The sequence below is a fragment of the Tachypleus tridentatus genome, chromosome 3 (assembly GCF_004210375.1).
Source record: "Tachypleus tridentatus isolate NWPU-2018 chromosome 3, ASM421037v1, whole genome shotgun sequence".
NCBI classification, from domain to species: domain Eukaryota; kingdom Metazoa; phylum Arthropoda; class Merostomata; order Xiphosura; family Limulidae; genus Tachypleus; species Tachypleus tridentatus.
This window is the reverse complement of record NC_134827.1, coordinates 84,179,779-84,200,152: the sequence shown is the minus strand read 5'-3', so window position 1 is coordinate 84,200,152 and position 20,374 is coordinate 84,179,779. Positions and strand designations below refer to the sequence as shown.

At 31.7% G+C, this 20,374-nt stretch overlaps 1 protein-coding gene across 3 annotated transcripts in view; it reads right to left on the bottom strand.

Annotated features, from left to right (window-relative positions):
* Nucleotides 1-20,374, bottom strand: part of LOC143247376 (nuclear transcription factor Y subunit alpha-like) — a 38,096-nt gene that overhangs the window by 8,164 nt on the left and 9,558 nt on the right. For 2 of the 3 annotated variants that reach the window (XM_076495368.1, XM_076495369.1), the window contains exons 4-8: nucleotides 15,490-15,534; nucleotides 13,387-13,431; nucleotides 10,079-10,190; nucleotides 8,471-8,622; nucleotides 870-1,043 (exon numbers count right to left, since the gene is read on the bottom strand). In XM_076495368.1, the coding sequence (XP_076351483.1) occupies nucleotides 870-1,043; nucleotides 8,471-8,622; nucleotides 10,079-10,190; nucleotides 13,387-13,431; nucleotides 15,490-15,534 (528 nt within the window). The remainder of the gene's footprint in view (nucleotides 1-869; nucleotides 1,044-8,470; nucleotides 8,623-10,078; nucleotides 10,191-13,386; nucleotides 13,432-15,489; nucleotides 15,535-20,374) is intronic. The other variant, XM_076495370.1, reaches the window with a different exon arrangement.

Sequence of the window (20,374 nt, the reverse complement as noted above, 5' to 3'; positions counted from 1 at the left end):
AGAAATCAGCTAAACCACTCAACAGCACCCACTACTGACTAATTTAATAGTTACATTTTACTGCTGCTGTTATAATGCACCCACAGCTCCTAAAGTGTAGAGCATGACTTTGCAGTTACAGATGTTGAGATATGGACCCTCACATTTACTATCCAGCCTGTTTATTACTACTGGCCATACCTTGCCCAAATGAAGTCTTAAAACTTTTTTGTATACACTACTGCATAAAATATTATATAAATTAAAAACATATTCCACCATGAGCTTTATCCTAATATTAAAAAGAACTTGAAGATAAAATACAACTTCTCTAAAGTAAATGATTCATTAATAAACCTTACCTAATAGGTATTTTATGATAAAACTAATTAACTTAACACAGTCCAACTGTTTAGAAAATAACAAAGACATAATTAATACAACTAAAATACATGAGGATGGTTAGAAGAAATGTTGTGTGCATTCTTACCTATATACTCTTCTTACTACAAAATACAAAGGTTAATCAAAGTAGACCTTGAAAGTGTTTGGTTGAAAATTTTGTGGAAATATTTGAGAAAATCAAGAAATAGTCTAAGAGAATGTGACTTTTCTATGTGCAATTAAACCAAGGAGTATACAGCAAGAGGAATCAAGCTCAATACTGATTCAATATGTTAAGTTTGAACAAATGTTTTCATTTATATGATAGGTTTGTAATAACCAAACAATATGTTACTCTATCATGGAAATAAGTAACCAAATTAACTCTGTCAGATTGTTTAAATGTTTAAAAACTGGTCTAAATCTATTTCATAATCCCAAAAACAAATTAAAACCTCAATGATACCCATAAAAGAAATCAATAAATTTCACAAAAATCAACTTGCCCTTCTCTCCTTAGGGATTCGTCCTTCAGCCTCCAGTTTGGCACGAGCTTGCCGTCTTTTCAATATTCGATGATATTGCTTAGCATTCACGTATAACGGCTCTTCTTCCAGTAATTCAGCAGCTGGTAATGGTAATCTCTGCATTGCTTGTAGCCCTCCTGACCCTGGAACAACCTAAATAAAAGTATAACAACTTAAATGAATGTTATCTTTCTCTACAAGAATTTTTACATTTTCACAATTAACAAGCAATCTCCGACTCAACAGTAGAAAGTATGACAACTTTTGGTATCTATTGTGATATCCCATCAAATCCAGAGATTTGTAAGTCTAATACTGAAGAATATTGGTGCATAGAGCATGACTGATGGATAATTCTGTCATTCTGTTTTATGTGGTCCAAGTAGTTATTAAGGTGTTTCTCTCTTACCAAAGTGGATCACCCACAAAGTATAGTCATAATATGTTGCCTTTATTGGAGGACTCCTCTTCTGATCCTCTGTGTATTCTTAAATTATACTCAGAAAAAAAAAAGTTTAAATTATCCATTCATTACCTGATCTAGAATTGTACTCTTTTGTATTATCAAGATTCACAACATGCCAACCAATCTTTGCTTTCTCCCCATTTGAGAACAAGTCGTTGAATACGTTCACATAAAAGAATCTTCCTTTTGGGCACATAACACCTTCTTCTCCACTGAAATGTCTATCTTTCTTAGAGCTAACTTCTTCTGCCTCTGTGATTTTATCTGTGCCTACTACACTTGTAATGCCTCAGATATTTTGCTACTTTACTTTTACAGGTTTGCTTTGAATTTGGTCTCGTTTTCATCATTAAAAAAAACAAATACTTAGAGATTTGGAATCATTGTCCCATCAGTTCCTCATAAAAAGTTTGGGAATAATAAGTGTTCCATAGATAATGTCCTATAATCATGCCATGATGACTGTTTCAATTAATATAAAGAAATCACCCAACTATACTGTTAAAAACCAGTCTTAACTTCTTTGGATGTTATCCAATTGTAGATCAACATACATCATCAGATTCCTCATAATGCATATTTCTGTATATAATATGAAAACAGATATTCTAATTTTAGGCAAAAACGTTTTACTGAGATACATTGTTAAATAAATTTAGAGGAAACTGATACGAATGTCTCCTGTTTGAAGCAAGTAAAGAAGAAAATAGGTTTTGAGTGACAGATTATAAAGCAAAACAAGTTACTACAAGCTCAGATGGCAGGAAAGCTAAACAATGCAAAACAAAACCCACGTCCCAAATTGGGCATCATCAAGACATGCAAGAATGTTGAAATTCAAAGGCCTAAAAAGGATGAGTAAGAAGTGCAAATGAAAGTAAAAAAGTATTCACAAAATGAAAAGTGGTTGATAAAGCAAATCTGTATCCAGACATAGAAAATAGAGAAAGATCTCTTTTATGAAGGAGACACATGAAAAAAACTCCCAATGAGCTGCATGATGGAGGTGTCCAAACATAATTAGTCAATAAGAGGGTCTAGCAATAGTGCTTCTTTTGATTATTTACTGGGCAATTTAACTGGGACAAAAGGTTGAAGTGATCCAAGAAGTATGAGACATACAACACTCAAACAGACCACAAGCATATGAATAACTATGATAACAAATGAAGCATTAACACCCAAATTAACTCAACCCCTGTACATGAAGATAGATTTACCAGGAATAATTGCAAACATAAATTGGTGCAGAGAGGAAGCAAATTCAAGTAAAGATACAATACTGGCATGGAGATTAGTACCTCATAAAACAGCAGTATGAGAAAGTATTTCAGAAGAACAGAATATCCAGGTCAACAAAGAAATTACATGTGTGTAAGGACAGATGACAAAAAGACTACCAAATGTATTAAAACAAAAATGATTATGAGATGTAGAATAACCTATAGCTAAAAGCTTGGTTAAAGAAGCCAGTCTAAAAATGAGACTCATCATTGAATTAAGTGAGTAGAATTGATGAGAAGTCAAGGATAAAAAAAAAGTCCATAAAAATTCTCTATACCAACATTTCCTAAAGTGTGATCTGCAACCCAGTACTGGTCCTCAAAAAAAATGTCAGTCCACAGAAAACTAAAAAATATTAAATTAGCTTTAACCCTTTCACTACCAATCACTATTTTTAAATTTTCTCCATGCCCTAGTTGTATATATTAAAGAAAACTGTAATTATATTATTATAAATATATTCTAATAAAATTAACATTTTCAAATGCATTATAATTTAAATTTATATTTCATCTAACTTGGATTTCTCAGTATTTCAACTAAGCTAATATAGCAGGAAGGAAAAGTGAAAGTTTGTACTTAAGACTACAAAACTATGATTCATAGGTTGACAGTTGTCTTTATACATTCAGTCCCTTAGGAATTAAAGTGTTCTCACTTAGTGCAATTTAGAGAGCCTAAAATTTAGTTTTACAGTGTTGATAACCTTGATATTCTTAAACCACATGTCAGCTAAAACAACTCCCCCCCCCTGAGTCCAAGCTGATCTTCCCCTGTCTGCAGGTGAGATCAAAGAAGGAATTTTGTCTCACATAAAAGGACTATGTATTAATTCAAGTTAACTGACTTTTTCTCAACACCAAAGTTTTAGGAATTTTATTCCAAATATAGTAAAATTGCTTACTCTGTTAATGGAAATTGACAGGCATGCAAGACCTGAGTCTTATGTTTTATAGCACCACATGGTAGCAGACAAGTTGTTGGTGGATGGTGCCATAAATATCAGTTCGTTCGGAAAAAAGAGAGAATTGCTTGTGACTTAGTTTGTACTAACTAAAGATTTTTTAAGTTGTTCATTTCCGAGATAACCCCTCTCCAATATGGATAGGTGGCTGAAGAAACATGTATCACACAAGAAAACCCTCAAGTGATGATGCACAAATGCAGCCTAGTTCTAGTGAAAGTGAAGTTATTGAAAATAATATGCCTAATTACAACTGTTTAAGTGACATACAGCTTGGTAGCAAAGAAAAGAAAACAAAGACCTATTGGACTCAACAGTATTGTGATGAATATTTAAAGTATGGTTTTATAGATGGTGGTAACAATAATTACTTGCCACTATGTGTTCTTTGTTGTTCAACATTATAAAATGAGAGCATGAAACCATTGAAAATGAAATGCTATTTGGATACCAGACATCCAGATTACTCAAGTAAGCCAACAGATTGTTTTTATAAATAAGAAAATTGAAATAGTTTTTTTCCAAACAAACAATTTCACAAACTTTTTCCACAAGATCTTCTAATGAAGATTTGGTCATGGCCTCATATGAAATTTCAAACCTAATAGGTTATCCACACACTATTGGTGAAATGTTAATACTTCCTGCAGTAAAAAGAGTTACATCTCATGATTATAAAAAACAAGAAAATCAGTTGAATTTACTGTCCCTATCTAATAATACAGTGAAGTGTAGAATTGTGGATATGGTAAAAAATATTGAAGAAACTCTTATACATTGAGTTCACTGTAGTCAGTTTTTTCATTACAAGTGGATGAAAGCACAGATATAGCAGTTAATGTCAATTTAATGTACTTTGTAAGATATGATTATAACAACACGATTCATGAAGATTTATTGTTTTGTAAACTATTTCCAACAAGAACAACAGATGATGAAATTTCTAATTTAATCAATAAATATTAAAATTTAGAATGGCATTTAATGGAAAAAAATGTGTTGGATTAAATACTGATGGTGCTTGCTGAATGTCAGATTCCATTACAGGAGATTTCCAAAGACAGAAGATCTGAGCAGTGGCACCAGACTGTGAATGTGTGCATTGTAGCATTCGCAGAGGGGCATTAGCTGTGAAGAAAATACCCTTACTTTTGAATTCAACTATGCAAGAGTGTGTTAAATTCATTAACTATACAAATTCTAGCTGAATGAATTCCAGAATCATTCCTGATTTGTGCAAAGAATTAGGAAGTGAACACTAGCATCTCCAATTACACTATGAAGTTCTGTGGTTATCAAAGAGAAATATCTTACTGAAATGAAGAATAAAGTTATTTTGTTTCTGAAGCAACATCCCCCCATCAGCAAAGGATGCAATATTTGAATTTAGATACAGGTTTCATAATTTGCATTGGTTAATTAAGGTGGCCCATTTATGTGACATTTTTGGCTTCTTAAGTGCATTAAATCTAAATTTACAAAGTGCTAACATAAATATTTTTAAAGTTCAGGAAAAAACAGAAGCAGCTATTTAAAAAAGTCAACTTGTGGGTAGATCGAGTTGAGAAGAGAAATGATTAGTCTTTCTCTACTTTTAACAGAGTTGCAAAACCAAGGTGAGGAAAGTAATGTTTTAAATGAGATTTCCCCATCAATCAAAGAGTACCTTCTCGGGCTAAAATCATGCTTGAGGGAATATTTTCCTCCAACCAATGCAGTAAAATGTGGATCAGGAACCCTTTTACTGTTGACATGGAAAATGAGGAAGGTTTACAACTCAGTGAATTATAAATTGATTATATTATTAAACTGTCCTCTGACCCTGCACTGGAAAATTGTTTTAGTCAAGTCTCATTAATTAATTTTTGGCTAAGCTGTCATGCTGAGTATCTAAATTTATCAAAAAAAGCAGTGAGATTTCTTACACCCTTTGTCATGAGCCAGATTTGAGAATCAAACTGATTTCTTTTCCTCCTGATCTGAAGTTGCTGAGTGATAGCATATTCTTCTTATTAGGTAAGTTATTTCTTAAAAGAGCATTAATAAATTTTCAGTTAATGTAAAAATTAAATAACAATTAAATATAATTTTTTTTTTTTTAAACTGTAGTACTATAAAACACTGTATATTTTATAATCAACGATGTATTGATAAAACTATTGCTTCCAGCCTGATGCTAAGACTTAGCCACGACTTAGCAGGTTATCTAATTAAGTATTTAAGGAGGCTGGGTCTCATGAAAAATTACGAAAGTAAACTGGCCCCTAGTTGGAAAAGTTTGAGAAATGCTGCTCTATCCCCTCCAAAGATTGAGTAATTGTGAAGTCAAATGAACTAAATTAAAAGACCCAAGCAAAATGTCCACAGCACAATGAACAGAAGGAACATGAAGAGAATGAATGTTTTTCTGAAAGAGTTAGCAATAACTAATATCAAGGGAAGGCAAGAAAAATAAAGGTCCTAAAAGGGAACCATCTAACATAAATCTAGCATTCTCAGATATAACAGAAACAGCCTCACTTAATACTTAAAATTTACCACATACCTAAGAGATAAGCTGCATTAAGTCTGCAGACTCACCATCACAAAGAGGGTGAGTTGATAAATTCTGGTTCTTCTGAAACAGAATGTGAAAAGGCCTGGGAAACAAATGGGCTTACATATGAGTAAAGGCAATGTTCTACAGTACTAACATCAAAGCTGAACAGGACATTTCGCAGAGGTAGCCACAAGAGACTCAGCATGCTTGGGTGATACATGTTGATTGATCAAGGACAACAAAGCAGTCACAGAATTTCCTTGTACACCCAGTCAAATGCAGAAAAGAAGTCTCAACTGAAGGAATAGAAGCTTTAAAGTTTGCAAAAGTGTTAAGATCAGGGTTACAAGTATACTCCAAATTCATACTGAACAGAGATAGCGATGTGAACAATATAAATATTAACAAGAGAATCTGGTTTTAGACTAAATAGTATAGCTTGAGTGGTCCAATGATATGTGAGCAAATAATTCACATGGAAAATGTGAGCATGTGGTTAGGTATGATAATCTTTAAGTCATGTAACATTCAAAGAATGAGTCTACTCAAAAAAAAAAAGGCAAAATGTGTTTCAGAGATACATTTAGCCATTTTGAATGCTCTTACAAACAAGATAAATGTGCATGTGTTTTCTTATAGCAAATCCACAATGAGCTATCTGCTGAGTCCAGCAAGGGTAATCAAACTCCTAATTTTAGTATTGTAAATTTGTAGATTTACTGCTGTACCAGCAGGAGACAAGATAAATACCATTAGCATGAAAGAGTTTTTACTTTCCTGCTTAACATTTAACTCAGATATTAAACATTCCTAATACAACAGACAATTTATCCCACAAGTAAATAAACTAAGAAAATGACAGCAGAATAAATGCCTCTAAACAAGTTAACTTTGAAAACAATATAAGCATAAGCTATAATAAAGCATACAAAAGTGTAGCCACTAAAACATGTTTTTCACAGGTGTTTATAATGGCTTTTTCACAAAAAGATCTTGCAAGGAATTTCAGTTTCACTATAATATTTCAGGGATGAAGTGTGAGAGAATGTGCAAAATGGTGGTTCTGCATATTATGTTAAATAAGAGCCTCATCTTGTGTAATTTTTACAAAAATTTATAAGACAATTTCTTTTAGCTTGAGTTAGACGTAACTTATAATGATACTGTAAATGAAATGATAATGTAAAGCATCTTTTGAAAACTTAGAAACCCCATACATATGTGTGTGTGTCATAAATATCTGATTTATTTCCATATACAGTATAAATATCCTTCTAGCCTTGAGCTCTTATATCAATTTAGTTTATATAATTTTATTATGGTAAATATATACTAGAAAAATTGATATACTTAGTCAACAAATAAGAGTGAAGAAAATACATAATTTCAAATTAGATGTTTGGATATCTTCTGATGTAAAAAAATACACAAACTTCTAGTTTCATTCTGCCTTCTTTGATTTTGATCACTTGTGTTGCTTATACTAAAATATAATTTCAAATTAGTACTGCAAATACTTTTAAGTAGAAAAAAAGATTTATACACATAAACTGCTAATCACATTCTACTTTCTTTCATCTTGATCAGATGGCATCTGTTACTTTACACAAAAACTGTTATTACACACATAGCATCAATCAAATCTCACATGCAACTTCAGAACGTTTTTCAAAACTTTACTCTTTAAAATCCACAAACTGTTATGTGATATACTGAAACACAATTACAACATACCTCACTAAGAAATACTGCAAGTAATTTGTGTCTTTGCATAAAACATTTAGAAATTTTTGGTTGTCACCAGAAAAATGGGCTTGATTTTCATTTAGTGATGAAATAATATTACTGTGTACATACACTCAAGTGACGAAATAAAATTGGTAGAAGGTCTGTTAAAATATATCACTGTATTTTTGGATCTTTCATGATAAAGGCTTAGGAAATGCTTGCAAATTATTTAAGATTTAAAGGCATAAAATATGATTCAATGTTGTTATTTTGTATGTACTGTTGTAGAACAGCAAAGAAGTTTGGCAAGTTCTTTCTTGTCTTACCTTTAAATAGCAGCATAACTTATGGCTAGTGTTAATTGGCTTTTTCACAAATGTGGGGATATTTGCATTTTCTATTATATAATTGCCTCAAAATTTATTATTATTGATTTTTTTTAAACCTGAAGTGAATAGTTTACACACAGACATATATATATAGAGAGAGAATACACACAACAAAATGCTCAAAAATCTATACTTCTGTCTTGAGTTAAAAATTCAATTTCATTTTATGTTAACTTCTAGATGTAAGAAAACAAAAACAGATGTACATACCATTACAATATTTCCAGAATGTAAGCCTCCTGATGATGGAATGGAAATGGCCTGAGGACTTGCACCTGCAGTAACTGTACTAGTTGTTGTCTGTTGATGGACAACCTGAGGTGTTGCTGGAGATAGAGAGGCAGCTGGTATTTGAATAATTCCTACTTAAAAAAAATTTCAAATGTGTTATTCAATAGTTTAGGTTTATTCAACTTAAACATACAATGAAATTAAACCAAGAGTTTACAAAAATCATATAAGAGTTAAATGAACACTTTCATCATAATAATTACCACTGACTAAATTTGAAAAGAAATATAGAGACTGTAACATGTCTTACCATAAAGTGACAAACAACAAAAGTTCATATTTCATAGAATTATTGAAATACAGTAGAATTTTCTTGATGTGTTCTTTTGGATTATTTGGAAAACATAATGTTACGTCCAGTCCACATAACAATAATTAATTATCTTTTCTTTAACATTTGCTACAGGCTATCTTTATTTGTAACCTTGACTTTACAAAAACAAAAACAAAAAACACCTCTGAATAGAAATAATAAGACTAATGGTATGTCCAACTCATAAATAAGCAAATTTGTAAATGTTAAATTTCCTCTTGGTAATCTAACAATAACAAACATGCTAACCATTTTACTGAATAAGTAAAACTGAACTCAATCATTCATTGGTATTAAAGCCTTTACTTAACTACTAAGTTATGATGTCAAGTTTATTCATGTACATTGATGATAAAGTAGTTTAATTAAATTTTGTATGCAACTCTGTAAAAAATCATGAAATACACACTTTGACCTACTCATCTGACATAATTTAATTACTTAAATAAGTTGAGAAAACAAAATAATACACATCAGTAGTTGTATGGTTCAGGATCAACTGGGTAATAGCCAACTTGGCGACACTAATTTGTCAACAATATTACTAGTTAACAGACAACTCGGTGGTTACCAATTTGCCAACATTATTATCATTTGTTGACAGACTCACTGACATACCAATATTTTGAATGTACTGGTAGTATTGCTGATAGTAGGCTAGGTTAGTGCTTATGGGTATCAAAGTAAAATAATTAGCTTAACATTTTGGCAAGACTAACTTTGTTACTGTAGAAATCATTATTACGTCATTTTTAGTTTTTGCTACAAGGAATTTATAATACATTAAATTTCAATATTTTTATATTATTTTCTTATTCATTTCATTTTCAGGGTATAAGTTCAATACTTTACAAACTTCACTTACTTTCATTCTCCATTATTTTACCTCGTTTCACAAGATTTAAGTCAGTGAAAATTTATTTTCCAAATTTTCATCATGGCTGAATTTGTACCTTCACAAACAAATTACTTGTACATGTTAAACCTGATACATACACATGGAAACATAAATATAATAACAAATCCATCTCATAATACAATTGTCAACAAGTCGTCTTTTCAATTAGTTGTATTTCAATGATTTTTCCAGTCTACAAGCCATCTTACAACATAATTTACTGTCACCCAATCTGCTGTTGCCAAGTAGGCTATAGCCCAGTTGCCACTAGCTGATTGTACACAATAACTGAAATATACCATATAATTAACCTCACCTCCCTGACTTTGAACAAAGTTTGTGCCATCTATAGCCACTGGCTGATAAATCAGGGTCTGACCATCAGATGTTTGAATAATTTGGCTTTGTTGAGGCTGCTGAATTAGGAACTATAAATAAAATTTTAATACGAAAATAAGTGTATGCAATAAATTATTTTCTTCACATTATAAATATACAAACATAACATTTTACATTTTAAGACTAAAGAATATGAAATCTATTTCTACCATTGTTTTAAAACAACAGAAATAACTCTATGACTAGTAAATCACTAAATACTTGCCTAAAGGTGAGTTCTGATTGACCCTGCACAAGTATTGAGGGGGTTTGAGGAATAAAAAAATCAAAATCAGTGCAAAATTTATACATTTTAATAAACTCAGTAAAAAAAAGTAAACTGCCACATTGCAAGTTTCATTGATACTCAGATAGTTACATACTCTAATCACATGGTTTACAGTAATAACAATTAAAAATATGTAGCATATCAACATAATATTACAATAAACTAAAACAAATATATTTAATTTTTGGTTCATTTAGATATAATGCATTTCAGTAACATCTATAATATTACACACTAACAAATAAGCATTATACTGCCACAGTGTTAATAATATTCAAGAATTCTACAAATTCTAAATTTTATTCATCAAATAATTGTGTTTTTATTTATGTATGTGTGTTTTATAATCCCTAATAAAATTGTTTTAAATTTCATATTTTGATTTACTTATTTAGGATAAAACCAGCCTCTTCTTACATTGTTTAAACAACTCAATTAAACGTGTCAACCTTTTTTAATAAATGTTAATATTTCTATGAAATACTGTCACTGTTAAAAACAATTGTTTGCAAAGGATAAACACTAATTCATAAGGAAAATATCTTGCTAATAAAGGGTCAAAACCAACACACTGGGGCACCTAACAGATCAACATCCCATTAACAATTCTTGAGGTCTCAGGAGGAAACAAGGACCCCAAGCAAGCAATAACAAAAAGCACATACAAGACATAGGAGTCCATCTGGAACAAGAGGGCAGAAATAAGAAATTGAGGACAGGGATATAGAGAAAGGAAACCTGAACATCATGAGCTGCTGCAGCTGCAGGAAAGTAAACATGATGTGGATAAAGGCTAAGGGAGAAGGAGCAGTACAAGGATTTGGTAACATTGAGGGCAAAATTATCCAACCTACAACAACTGTAAGCCATAATGGGGAAAAAATGCCCCTTCAAAGAGAGATGAAACAAGGAACACACAGACAGTAGTGCAAAGAGAGGTAATGTGAAGACAGAAAGGTCCACATGTATGTCCCAAACTGGAAGCAATCAATGCCTCAGTGGCCAATGGAGTTGGAAGAAATGGATTAACACAGAAAGAACAAGGGAAGCAAGGACCATTCAGAAATGCAAAAAATAGGGCATATTGGATAATGCAGCCCAACACAAAAAATTAAGGACACTGAAGAACATCTCCCAAAGAAATACATAAAACATTCAGAGATACAGGAAACTGTTGGGTAAAAAGCTCAGAAACCTTGTATCAATACCCAGGAGCAATAAATGCCCCACTTGCATAGGTAGATGGCCAAAAAAGGGGCAGGTACAATATCTTTAAGGGGTAGGAGGAGACTGCCTTGGACAGACAATGAAGTGACCAGGGATCCCTGGTAAAGCCATGTATCTCCACAAACAAAAACACAGAAAAACTGAGACAGACAGGGTTGGAAAGGGTAAAGTATCAAATGGAACTCAAAGCCACACCTGAAAATCTTTAGATGTCTCACAAGAAAAGGCAGAACCATGTTGGACAGAAACCATCAACAACAATGAGAGCGCAGTAATCATATTATATTAAAATTATCCTATACATTGGGCCATAAGAATAACCAGTATATATGGAACTAAGTGACAGGTTCATGAGAATATAGCATTACAGCCAAAAAAAGACTTAATGAAAAGTGAACCATGTGGGTAGGGCCATAGCTAAAGGCAACACATGGCCAACAAGAGAAGGAAAGAGGGGAATGTTCACAGAAACTCTATAAGGTTCCCACAAAAGACATCAGATAGGAAAAAAAAGGCCAATGCTGGAAAAAGAGGAAAAATGTAGAATGAGCAGGAAATTTATGGAACTCATCCCCCAAAAAAGGAAAACTGAACATACAGCTTCTGTAGATGAGATTCACAGTTCCATATATAAACAAGATGTATCTAGATATAAAATGAGACTGGAAATATCTATGACCAGTTTTCAATCTACATGTGTTTATTATACCAGAGCAAGATGAGAGATAAAACCTCAAAGTAACATGAAGTACAAACTCAACACCCCTTTCACAAAGAAAAGGGCTAAATTTTCAAGATCCAAAATTGAATAGAAATTGAAAAAGTGAATCATGACAAATAGAAAAAAACATTCAAAGGGAAGAATCTCATAAATCAATGGGCATGAAGCAAAAAAGTGCATACATAAATAAAAGTTTGAGATAACACCCAAAAACCCAAACAGAGCAGCCTTCCAGAACAAAATAATAAAGATCCACTGAATACAAAGCTATACAATACTCTGCATTTGTATTTCAAGATGGCTGCTGGTATGGGTATTAAAACTTTTATTAAAATACAGTACAGAACAATGTTTCGACCTAAAGATGATCTAAGAAGGTTGAAACATTGTTCTCTATTTTAATAAAAGTTTTAATACTGTCTTGAGATACACTTTTACTTCAAGCAGGTTTCTTGTCATAACAAAATAATCTATATTTGCTTCATCCACCAGTTAAAGAATCAAACTCAACAAAGAAATAATTTTTAATTAGTTTGTACACCTCATTTTGGTGTTAATGAATGGTTCAGTTAAAAATTTCATTTTTTTCTTCTTTATTTCATTTGATGGGTTTTATAAACTATCTAGATTATTTTAATTTTTCATATTGTCCATCTTTATTTGCTTTATGTATAGTTCATATTTCTGTTTTCACTATATTAATCAATAGCTTGTCACTTTCTCATTAGTTTCATTATATTGTCTTAACTTTACTGTTTAAAGCTTGGTTTCTTTCCTAACCACTCTCCTTTTCTTGTATATTTTACACTCCATTCAGAACATTCTGAAATAGTTTATCATTAAATGGTAAGCCTGTTTCTGACTCAAAAGAAAGCACTTGTTTGAAACTATAAAAATAAAACAAAATAATTTTCAAGATGATTTATCTCCAAAACTTAATTATTTTATCACAACCTCATTTCTCTATTTCCACTATACACATACATATATACATATAAGAATTTGTTACCTGCTGAGGTTGACCCTGAACCTGGCCAATAGGAATAACATGAATCTGCACAGAAAAACAAAAACAAAAATACCCATAATTGACATTTAGTTAAAGTCAAATTGTCTACATGGAAAACTGTGGTATTTATTTCACTAATATTATACTCTTTTGACTATTTGTTGACATTCAAATGTTGCAGAATAATCGAGAAATAGAACATCAAAAGCAATTTTATAATTTAAAACATATTCTAATATCAAACAGTTTTACATGCTACCTCTGAAGAAGCCATAAAAGTGAAATGTTGATTGAAATAAAAAGCTATCTTATAATTACCTGGAGTATTAGTCAATTTTGTTTCTAAGCTTGTCACCAAAATATTAATTTTGCTAATTTTTTTTATCAAATTTGAAACTTTTTCCTTTCATGCAAAACGAAAATAAAAATATACATTGAAAGTGTATTATGAATACAAATGTCATGCAAAATTATGCAAAAAAAGGCATTTTAAAACTATAATTTCAATTCTGTTTCTGTAAATTTGATAAATGTGGAATAAAGTTAAGTGCTCACCATTTAGTTTTCAAGTGTTTTATTCCTATGATAATATTACAAAACAAAAAAAAATCTATTTTCAATTATCAATGCTTCCAAATTTTTGCACACAATTATATTTTAAAACTATTTCAGAATAGTAGTAATTGGAGGGATTACTTAGTTAAGGCTTATTATTGTTCATTTTTTTGGATTTCACACAAAGCTAAATGAACAATAATAGGGATTACTTAGTTAAGGCTTATTATTGTTCATTTTTTTGGATTTCACACAAAGCTAAATGACAAGAACCTCTACTAAAAGCCCCTAATTTTGAAGTGGCAGACCAGATGAAAGACAGAAAGTCAACACTGCCATCTGCCAACTCTTGTCAAAAAAGCAGGGTTGTACCTTCACTCTTATAACTTATTCATATCCTAAAAATGCAGAGCTTTTTTGTTTTGTGGTAACAAAATGAACCATGGGAACTTAGTTCCACAACTGGGAATGCTAGTTACTTAAGTGTGCTCAGCCCAAGCGTTATTAATACAAAAAAAATTACATTCTATTTTATTCCATAAGAGAAATAATTTGGTAAAATCAAGAACCAAATTACCTACATTATACAAGTTGGAATTGTGTTTTGTTTTGGTTTTTCTTTGAGATTTACACCACTAGTTTTTCTTTTATTTCTTTAAGAGAAAAATGAGAAATCATATATATTTCATCATATGATGAAAAGCACACTAAATATTAGGAAAGAAAAATATTTTGGTTTGACATTCTTTAATTGTTTACAAAAAAATATACACATGTTGTTTGTCTGTTGTTTTTAGCTCAGACCTACACAATGGTCTATCTACACTTTGTCTAACATAGGCAATCAAATGCCATATTTTAATGTCTGTAAAACTTTCACTGACCACAACAGGGGTGGGGACATATGTTTATTCATATAATGCATAATTTATTAACATACAAATACAGAAAAAGATATTAATGGGCATTCAAACACATATTTTCAACAAACATATATACACAATATTTAAGATTAAAAAACACAGTTTTTCACTCCACACTCATACTGAAACTTCCTATCAGTTATCTTTTATTTTAAAAAATCATAAATTTAAAAAGATCATAAAGAAAGCAGAAATGGACAGAAATTTTAACCAGCCTTTTAAAGATGGGAAAAAAAACAAACACTTCTCTGATGAGAAACAAAGAAAATTCAAAATTTACTGTTTTTCTTTTGACAAAGTACTTTGCAAATAACTGGCAGATATTTTTATGATTTCTTCAGCAATGTAGTAAATAAATGTAGCTATTTATCTAAACGTCCTACATTATACTAATGTATTAATGACTAATAACAGCAGTAGATGATGGGAAAAAAAGTATATATGCATATCACACATACTAACAGCTAAAAAATGTAATAAACCTTACAGCTACTATAATAAATATTATAACCAAAATATTTTTGACTACAATACATACAATTTAAAATAAGCTTTAATTTTCTACTCATAAAAATAAATGTAAGAGGGAGCCACTACAGTATCTGCATGACTCCCAGCACTGTACCTGAGATAGTGGCTGAGTTGACTGGTGGCTAGGTTGACTTTGAATCTGGAATTTACCCACCTATGAGCTTGCATTTCTACATTTAACATATATAATGTATATATCATAGACACACTACACTCTAAAGAGTTGTAAGGCTACTCTCACAACACTTTCAAGCATGGAAATTCATATAAAAATGTAGTTCTCTTCAAATTAAACACAACTATCATAACAAATTTATGTTAGACGAAATTAAACTCACTCTAAAATACAGAATATGTATCAATGTTCAACCTGCAAAAAAATAGGAATTATGTATATTTATGATTGTGTCTCTTAACTGCACATAAAACAAGCTTTCTAATGCCCACTTTGCAAAGTCAAGGAGGCATAATTTCCAGCACTCTATTTTTTTATATATTATTATCAGTAAAGATTTGAGTTCCTTGCAATACCTGTAATATGAATTGTCCACCAATGCAGCTGAATTCACACTAATTTCCAGGCATTGATGCAGTAAAACTCTTATTCCAATTTAAAATGCCACTCAGAACAGTTTTTGTGAGCTCTGTCAACAGAGGTAAGCAAGTAAGGCTTAACAAATATTAACTGATGGTGTAAGGTGGTTTTATGTGGAACTTATCTGAACATGAATTCTCCTGCTATCTTGTGAAAAAGAAACACAGTCTAGCCAGCTCCCTAAACTATGATTCTTAATGACTAAACACTACTGAAAAGTCAGTTCTTTTGACAGTAAAAAAAAAAAAGTAAATTTGTTGAGTTTTACAGTGTAAACCCTCTTTTTGAGTACATAATTTTGAATCTAATTTAAACACTAGAGACTGTGACACCCTTCTGCATCTCAAAAAATCCCTGAATTCAGTCTCACTAACTTGAAGACTGGGTGTTAACTGAACAATAAGACATCGGACACTGGAACCACACAGAATGATGTGCTGACATAGGCATTTCTGATATGTGCAATAATCTATAAAATGAATAAAAAATGACTTCTTAAGAAAATAGATTCCACTGTTATTATCCTTTCATAAAAATATTTTTCTAAGGTCCTGCTAACAAAAACACAAATAAATGTTTTTTTAGTGACTAATCCTACATTAATTACGTGTTTTCTTGTTTGTGAATCCCTCCCACAGTTCTGGAGCTAGCAAGACTTGGTGGTTGGACTCTGGATACCTAGATCACCCAGGCATAATATGGGTGCAGAAGCAGGTTATTATGGCTCCTTGGGGTGCCATGTTTATAACTCCTTTTCTACTCCCTACTCACAATCCAGTGAGACCAGAATGCCACACATACTCAAGTATCATTGCTACAACTTAATGTGCCGAAATATACTGTTCAAAGCATAATTGTCAAGTTTAAGCTAACAGGATCAACTGATAACCTCCCTCGTTCCGGACGCCCCACCAAAATTCCAGAGAGAGCCAAGAGAAAGGTTCTCAGAGAAGTTAGTAGGAACCCTTGTTTAACACGTAATGATATACAGAAAGTGGTCAGGGAAACTGGGATTGAAGTAAGCACCTCTACAGTTATGAGCATGTTACGCTCTTCTGGGTTCAAAGCATGCTGTCCTCGTAGAACTCCATATTTAAAGTCTGCTCATTTAGAAGCACAATTGAGGTATGTAAGAAAGCATGTATATAAGCCCTTTACCTATTGAAGAGTATTCTTTGGTCAGACAAGACTAAATTCGAGCTTTTCGGTCACAATTAGGTTCACTATATTTTCCGTAAGAAGGGGAAACAAAATCTTCCAAAGAACACCGTCCCTACAGTTAAACACGGAGGTGGTTCAATCATGCTATGGGTTCCTTCAGCTCTTCAATACCAGTCAAATACTGTCAAACGATCATGTTAGACTATGAGGAGAGATTGCGCCAAGTAATTCACCTGAAAGGCTTCACAACTAACCATTAAAGTAGACGCATGAACATTTTCTGCCCCTCCTATGTTTGGTTATTTGTTCATAAACAGTTTATATGTCATTTAATTTACATAAAAATTTATGTAGATGTGTATTAGCATAATATTCATAATATACTATACTTTCATTATCCTAATCATGATACTTTTTAAATTATGAGGAAAAACTACTCACGACGCAGGGGTAAGAACACTTTCTGTTGTAACTGTACATTATTGCCGGTAAACAGTTAACTGTCTATTTTTCAGAGTTCCTACATGATGAAGCAAAACCAAAACTATATTTGTGCATACCCACCAGGTACCTGTCACAATCAGCAAAAACGTTTTAGGAAGCAAAACTTTTCAAAACAACTGTTGTGCAGTGTTATTCGTACAGAACTTGAAGATTGAACACTGCTTTCACACATGGAATAGTTGATATTATTGTAACAGGTAATTATATACATAATGGTCACAACTTAAAAGATGTAATCATCATTACATGAATTACTAGTTAAGATTCACTTGAAATATTGTGTACAGTGTTGGCTTCCTTATCAACAAAAGTATAGTGACCTATTAAATGATGATTTCAGGGCTTAAGGGTTGTTTTGGTTTTTTTTATGGGAATAGGGTTACAATTACTAAAGTAAATTGAAAATTAATGTTATAGACACTAATGTATGAATTTTCAGAAAATTGAAAACATGCAAAAATGTTATGAAAGCAGAGTTATTGTTCTTGTAAGGGCTTGAGTTACTCTTTGGTAATTTCTCAGAATGTTTCAAAAGCTTAACACAAAAATATTAATTTTACTAATTTTTTTATCAAATTTAAAATCTTTTCCTTTGATGCAAAATGGAAGTAAAAGTATACATTGAATGTTTGCATTAAGAATATGACTCATTACTCAGGAGGATAGACACACATGATTCACTATTTCAGCAGCTAGGAACTAGTAAGTGGCAAAGACTCTCATATTTGACAAGAACAAAGGAGAAAAAAATGTGCTGGAGAGTCCAGAAGACCACATCACCAGAGACAGTCAACAGATTACCACGATACCCTATTCTGAAAAGTAGAGCTACCATGTTTATGGAGTCAATCAATTAACACACCCAGCAGCATATGGAAAGGTACATCAGATCTGTATATAAGAAATGTCTCAACATTATATCAAAGATGAGCAGCAATCCCTGTCTGCTTTACTCATGTGTGTTCATAAATATATGATTTTAAACAAATATATTTATGATGTAAAAGACCACTAGAGAGGACTACTGACAGTCCTACAGTACACTTCACCTCTAAGGTGTGCAAAACATAACCCTGCGACTTACTGTTTCCATGTAGATGGCAATTGTTTGGAGACACACAACCAACACCTGGCAGCATTTAGAAATGTACATCAGGTCCACAGTATGGAAAACTATAATGTAATTGAATTGATTTTTAAAAAAAAGTATACTTTGTCAGGCACCATTCACCACAGAGTGAGATATACAATACACTAGCAAAGATGTCCCTGTAAATAAAGAACTAATAAAAACATGGTGAAGAAAAATTGAGTACATTCTCTAATGGAAAACATCAACACATTTGGGAGCATATACAAGTGCATCTGTATAGTTCCATTTCCAATGAAGGAGTGATTAATTAATGCAAATATGGAGAGGGAACCGATTACAATAGAGTTTATGTCACATTCCTATTGATGGAGAGCTGCTGCATAATCATTTATATGTGAATATACAGAAGCAGGAAGTGGAAGACTCATGATAAGCATTGAAAATTTGCACTGATAAAGGGCAGTACCAATGAAGAAAAGTTATTTTGTGAGAGTAGGTAGGATATCATACAGGAACTTAAATTTAACAAGAAATACCCTGAAACAACTGTATTTAGAAAGATAAAAAATGCCATTAATGAAATATAAGAAAGTTTCTTCTTGCAGTTCTCATATTTGACAAATAAATTACCAATTCATAATAGACTTTTTAAGGACTTGACCTGTTGAAAAAAGGATACATAGAATAATAGTAATACAAAAGAATGCTACAAGTAGTGCAGCTGGATTAAGTAGCCTTGTTTCTGATTAATGGAGAATATACCAGGAGAGTGAAAGAACAGAGAAGGAAAGAAATCATGGTAGGCAGACAGTGTACTAGAGAGTCTATTTCTACTGAAACAAACTATTACTAAATCAAAAAGTTGCAAGATTTCCACAGTACAACATTCCACTGAAACTAGTAAAACCAAATATTTGTTTTTCACAAGGTAATGCTGAAGTTAAAAGAAGTCTCTAAGAAAATAATAAAAATGTGATATAATTCTTCTTTCAGATAAATCTATTAATAGACCTCATATTATAAAAGATTCAGTTATTATAATAAATGTTGGAAAATTATGAGATTCTATTAACAAAAGAATTGCTCATTGCAGGACTAGAAGCATTTCAAATGTATTTAAAGAGAAGCTTAAGGATGAATAGCAAAAACAATTAAAAGACAAGAAAAGAAATAAAAGTAGTTTAATGAGAGAAAAAATTACAAGAAAGGAGAAGAAAATTAGTGAACAGAAAATGTTTCCATGTAATAAGAATGAACTTACTTAAAGCTAATATATGAAGAGAAAAATGTTTTCAGATGCAAATAATTTCCTGTCCAAAGCTTCAAAGAATAAAAATTTTGATGAAGCATCAGTGACATAAGAATGGCTTGAAGGTATGAAGAAACCAAATGCTTGGCTAGAAGAATGTACAGTGTGAAAGGCATGGTTGAACTTAGCATGAAAATTATATAACTGAGATACAAATAAGAACTACAGATAGGATTCTTCGAAAAATATACCAAGAACAAATTATAATAATTTCACACAAGTTAATTCATATAATTCAAACTGTGATATATATTTTAAATTGATAAGCATTATCATGAACATATGTGATATGGTGTACCCAATAAGTCTCTATTTCA